This window comes from Gastrolobium bilobum, unplaced genomic scaffold, assembly GCF_033153095.1.
Source record: "Gastrolobium bilobum isolate Gb01-03AN ecotype WA unplaced genomic scaffold, APGP_CSIRO_Gbil_v1 utg1570, whole genome shotgun sequence".
NCBI classification, from domain to species: domain Eukaryota; kingdom Viridiplantae; phylum Streptophyta; class Magnoliopsida; order Fabales; family Fabaceae; genus Gastrolobium; species Gastrolobium bilobum.
The window spans coordinates 161,922-168,132 of record NW_026897563.1 but is presented as its reverse complement, the minus strand read 5'-3'; the positions used below and the strand labels follow the sequence as shown (position 1 = coordinate 168,132).

The 6,211-nt window shown below is 33.9% G+C and overlaps 2 protein-coding genes across 2 annotated transcripts; one reads left to right on the top strand and one right to left on the bottom strand.

Moving 5' to 3' along the window:
* The first annotated feature begins 221 nt into the window (after positions 1-221).
* LOC133308097 (RING-H2 finger protein ATL29-like) lies at positions 222-1,186 on the top strand. The gene is made up of 2 exons (XM_061508687.1): positions 222-284; positions 734-1,186. Exons 1-2 carry the CDS (start codon positions 222-224, stop codon positions 1,184-1,186), a joined length of 516 nt encoding a protein of 171 aa, XP_061364671.1.
* A 2,779-nt stretch (positions 1,187-3,965) lies between these two features.
* Positions 3,966-4,429, bottom strand: LOC133308095 (protein PELPK1-like). Its single transcript, XM_061508685.1, has one exon. The coding sequence runs from the start codon at positions 4,427-4,429 to the stop codon at positions 4,052-4,054; it is 378 nt and encodes a 125-aa protein (XP_061364669.1). The 3' UTR covers positions 3,966-4,051.
* Between the last annotated feature and the right edge of the window lie 1,782 nt (positions 4,430-6,211).

The window sequence follows — 6,211 nt, the reverse complement described above, 5'->3', positions numbered from 1 at the left end:
TTCGATCTTGAGGACAAGCTCGCGTCTTCAAGGGGGAAGGGAAATGATAGGAACCCACCCATAGTTATGGAGAGCCAGCCAAACCAAAAAGAACAGCAAGAAGGACAGATCGAAGATGACAAGGACGAACGTGTCCTGCGATTGAGGGAGAAGAGAGAGAGAAAGACACCTCAATGGCTTAAGGAGTATGTGATGATGACAAGTGGCTGAAGCATTAACATATGGCCATTATTCTTGGGCTGAGACTTGGCCCATTAGAAAATAGTAGGGGTCTGGCCATAATAGTAAGAGCTGACCTTTAATAATAAAACTTAAGGTGCATCAGGCCCAAACATAGTTGCATTGAAATAGGTATTATGTTGCTATATAATAGGGTAGGGACCACAGGGAGGGATTTTATCCAATTTTGTCGTAACAAACTATCTCTTCTCCCTCGTTGTATTCCTTCTGGAGTTGCCGGCGAGCTCGAAATTGCCGTTGAAATATCCTAATATTACGTATATCTTCATTAAACCCTTGTCCAGAATTTTACTCTTAACACACTGCTACCCTTCGATACATCTCAACTGATTTACGTGTTATAAACGAATCAACCTTATTCGAAACCACTGTACACATAAACTGCAAGAGCTTCTTCATCAGACGTAATCAAGATTTACCTAATGAAGATGAAGATTTACGTAATGAAGTTTTACTACAAAGGTTACTTTTACTACGCCCATGGTCCTTGCAGAACTTTACAAGCGAGTGCCTTGGTGAAATCTCACAGAGGATCATACCTCAGGTTCAACAACTTTATGATTATGATCCTGGATTTATAAAACCACCCGGTTCAGAATACCTGTTCCCTTTGTTTCTGGAAATCGTCATAGATGTCCCGTCAGATGAAGAGAATCAAGTGATGGAGCGTGCAGTGATCGAAGACTCCCTCCAACATTTTAGAATGAATCCAGCATCCAAGAATGCCATCAATTCTCTAAAGAAATTCAAGATTATGAAACAGAATGAGCATTTTACTATCTGCATGGAAGAGTTCGATGTGAGTGGTGATAATGATGATGACGTGACAGCCTCCGCAATGCCCTGCAACCACGTGTTTCACCAACAATGTATTGTGAAATGGCTGCAAACTAGTCATGTGTGTCCTTTGTGTCGCTACTCTATGGCCACCGCCAACGAGCACTGACCAACCAAACACATGCACACTACTTAAAAGTGTATTCCGTTTTAAGGTTGTAACATTTTGTATTTGATTCTATTGAATGAGATATTCTGAATGCTAGCTAGTTAAATCCCAGCAACTAATTATGATTGCATATTATTTAGCAGCCAAGGCCTTGAATCATCGTTGCACCCGATATTATCAAAAGTTTCTTGCTCTGCAATATCTTTTTTTAGGCAAAAAAAAATTTATTTATTGTAATTTAATTAAATAATTACGTAAATATAACAGTTGGGAGAATATTTACGTATCTATTGCACACTGTGACGTCTCTTTTGGCGTCACATGTGACACCCCACTGGGGCGTCTCTCATGAAGGGAAGACGGCTAAATGGGACGTCTCTCGTGAGGTGGTGACAGGTGTCACTTGTTTTTTCAAAAAAAAAATTAATTTAATCATAAAACTTATAAAGGCCATAACTTTTGACTGGAGTATCCAAATCATATAATTCTTTTTTGATTCCACATAACTTTTCGAGATCTACGCAATGACATCTCATTTGATATAATTTATTTCTCACCAACATAATTTAAATTTAAATCAGGTAATCCTTCTTCCTTAGATATTTAGAATATTTATTAAATTATTTCCTTTATTAATACAGATTTTTCAAATTGATTTTTGAGTTTAAATCACAAATCAAACCTTTATTTTGTTTTCCTTATTAATAATAATTGTTACTTTTAATTTAAATCACAAACCAAAATTTTTTATAATAAAAATAAAAATAAAAATTTAATTTAAATCACACATCAAATCTTAATTTATTTTTTGTATTAAATTACAAACGCAAAACTCAAAGGCTTCTGAGTTTAAAAATGTGACACGTGTCAACACTTGTCAAAACCTAACACATCACCAATCACGTCTAAATTGGGTTTCAATCAAGAGGAAATCACGCCTAATTTAGATAATTTTATTTTTGAAAAACATTCATAAGCCATCATTCATTTCATACCACGAATAATAACCCAGAAGCTTGTAGCATTAATCATTAATTTTAAAAATAATATCCTTCTTCCTTAGAAATTTAGAATATTTATTTAATTATTTTCTTTATTTCTACAGATTTTTCAAATTGATTTTTTAGTTTAAATCACAAATCAAAACTTTATTTTGTTTTCCTTATTAATAGTAATTTTTTTATTTTGAATTTAAATCACAAACCAAAATTTTGTTATAATAAAGAAAATTATTATAAAAAAAATTTAAATCACAAATCAAAATTTTTATTTATTTTTTTATATTAAATCACAAATCCAGAACTCAGAGGCTTCTGGGTTTAACCGCTCTTATAATACAATTCTTGCAAATTAAAATTGTGTTTGTGAGAAATTAAATATGTCAAATAAGATGTCATTGCGTAGATCTCGAAAAGTTATGTGGAATCAAAAAAAAATTACCTGATTTGGATACTCGAGTCAAAAGTTATGGCCTTTAGAAGTTTTATGATTAAATTAAATTTCTTTTTGGAAAAACAAGTGACACGTGTCACCACCTCATGAGAGACGCCCCATTTGGGCGTCTTCCTCTCATGAGAGTCGCCCCAGTGGGACGTCACATGTGACGCCCAAAAGAGGCGTCGCAGTGTACAATAGATGCGTAAATATTTTTCAAACTGTGATATTTGCGTAATTATTTAATTAAATTACAATAAATAAATTTGTTTGCCCTTTTTTTATTTATTTTTTTTAATTGTAATGCTAGAGAGCTCTGAAATTTGGTTAAATTTTATCTTAAGCGGAATTTCCTCGACGCCAAACTTTCTGAATCAATGTCTAAAATATTAAAATGTCATCATCAACGAATAGGACACCCTTGCTACTAGGGGTGTAAATGGGCCACGCTGACCCAGCCCGGCCTACATTGAACCCAGTCCAGACTCGGCCTTTCAGAAAAGTAGAGTAGGCTTAGGCTTATAAAAAAGTTTTTTTAATAAATAGACCATAGGCCAATTTTGTCAAGTCCGGCCTACAGCCTTGTAGGCTGACCTATTTAATTTATTAAAATAAAATAATAAAATAATATTTATTCTATGTGGCAAGACACAAAGAACCAAATACCAATATCTCTTACTTTTTGTGCTATTTTATTTTATGAAAGGAAAACTTGTCTAATGTCTCCAAATTTTACATGTTGTTGCAGCTTGATACCATGGAGCAATGGGTACCTTGCTGGATTATGATGTTAATGATTAAGATCTTTCAATAATACTCTTCTTTTCCTTGTCTTGATGGTGGTTTAAAGATTTTTAGATGAATGACATTCTCTTGTAGACTTTATTTCAACATCCAGTAATTGGATTTTTCTTATTTTTTCCATTTCTTTGACTCTATTCCTCTATGATATACATTCTAGAGCTGAAGTATTATGCTGACTCTTTCTTGTTTGTCATTTTTTCTTATAAGAAGTACTAGTGCATGCATGAATGGAACTTTCTTTGCTCTATACAATTATTTTTTTTGCTTAGTATATATAGTGGGAGGCCTACAAGGCCTGTAGGCCATGTCAGGCTTTCTTATTTTTTAAAATGGGCCGGACTTGGCCGACAAATAAAGCCTTTAATAGGCCAGTAGGCCAGATAAGCTAAATTTTTTATGACGTAGCCTTGGGCCAGGATGGCCAAAGCCCAGTCCATTTACACCCCTACTTGCTAGAAAGTACCACGGGAAAAGAAACAAAAACATAATACAACTGCAATTAATGTATATAAATCAAATTTGGGCAACACAAATCACAATTACATCTATAAGAATACAAGAAATAAAAAAAGAAGGGGAAATATGACAAATACATAAGCTTCGAAAACTGGAAAATGCTACGCATTCTCAAGGACTTGTGGATGCAGGGGGTGGAGAGAAAAATGGGATGGAGGGAAACACATTTGGGATTGAGGGTATGTTTGGCATTGGAGGGAGGGTGACTTGTGGGATTGATGATATTGTAGGGATGCTTGGAAGTGGTGGGAGTGTGGTTGGTATTGATGGTTGTGGCAGATTTGGGATTGTAGGCAAAGGGGGAACATTCCCCTGTGGCATATTTGGCAATGATGGCAATGGTGGTAATGTTGGTTTGGGCAAAGTAGGCAAATTTGGTACAGCAGGTTGAGTCGTTTGCAGAAGATGGCGACCTGCTAGGCCAAAATCCATGCTTGAAAGGGAAAGAGCTATGAAGAGAGTTATGACAAAGAAACTGTGGTAAGCCATGGCTAAATATTCAGGATTTGGAGAATGGAACCTCAAGCTTGAAGTAGAAATGTGCACAAGATGTTTTGCTTAATTTGGTTTGTGGGAAAGCCTGTTAGAAGGTTTGGGTTATATATAGATGCATAGAGATGTGAAAGTGTATCAGTGTGGTTGATTATTGGTAATCTAATCTTTGACCTTTTCTGAGATTGATTTTGTCTTTGGTTAACCTTCCTATCTGTTTCTGTCCTTTTCATGGAAAATAGCTTAATACAGTTTGTTGGGGTTGAAGATGAATATGGTTTGCTGACAGGAATTTATTAGAAAAGCTAAACGAATTGTTTTGATTTGCAAACATGTCTAGTAATCCTTTGTCTTGAGGTAGCTTTCTCGCTGAGAACATCGGCTTTCATGGTTAAAGGGGATTTTTTAAATCGAAAGGTCACAAAAATGTTTCGTTCCCTTCGAATGCAGATAGGTCAGTTAACCAACAAAAGTTCTAAATAAGATTTGTGTATCCAAAAAAAAAGTTCTAAATAAGATTGATGCTTTTATGCATATATAATATACCACTCCAAATTCAGCTTCCCATCTTCTGTTGTGAAATCTTTCCCTCTGCCCCACAAAGAAGAATGTGATGAGCGGATCGAATCATAAATGATTTAATGTCTGTGTTCATTTGCATATATCAAGCACTTACGTTTTATAACATTTGATTCAATCTTAAAACTTTAGTATTACTAGTATGTGTAGAGTCGTCAGTACCACGCGTCTCTGTGAGTCACTTCTAGAAATAACATTATCAATAAATGAATTTCACCGTGTATTGTACATAATAAAATAATTGTCAACAGGTATAATACGACAAACATTAGAAAAACTGATGATTCATTGTGAGTTGTTGAACAATTTCTTCCAGTACAGGACCAATCACATTGTTACGAAATAAGGACCAGAATCGAAAATGCCCCAACTCTCTCTAGGATCTGGGCAGTCCCAGAGAATACCCTGAAATAACATACGGGCGTCTAATAGAAAAGATGCATGACGAAATTTAAAAGATTAGCAGGTACTCTACATTCTAATAGTTTTCATCACCAGCCATCCCTATGAAATTGCCCATAACATTATTCATGAGATATAACTCTTATTCCTTACCTTGAATCTCACGACTTAAGTTTTTAAGTTTTTTGATTAGCAGTAAATTATTTGTGAGGTATGTTTTTCTCGTATTACATGAAATAACATATTTTTTCTACTCATACATCAAAAGTTGTGCTAATATTTATTTTAACATCAACATCACCTCTATCCCAAACTAACTTCAGTGGTGGTAGATGAATCCAAATTAAATATATAAAAGAATAAAAATAAAAATAATAGTAATAATAATATATAAATATAAAAATAAAAGGGGTGTAAAATAAAATAAAATAAAATAACTTATTTAATGTGCATTCATAGCCTACCTCAAGTCCGGTTAAATGAGGAGGATTGGCATCCGGGAAAAGCCATCTTTTTATCAATAATGTCTTTGTCATGTGTAGCAAGTCGACCATAAAAAATAGTTATATTTATGAGATGAACCTTTATGATATTTTGTGCTAATATTTATTTATTTTATTTTATCCTTTTAACAGAATAAGTCTTATATATTTTGTGTATATGACATGAGATAATAAATCAAGATGATATTTGTATTCCCTTTATTTGAGATTATCTTTAGAAGTCTAATTTACGCAATTTTGAGTGAATTTGATTCTTTCAATGGATAAAATCCTGCATTATAGAATTAACCAAGCA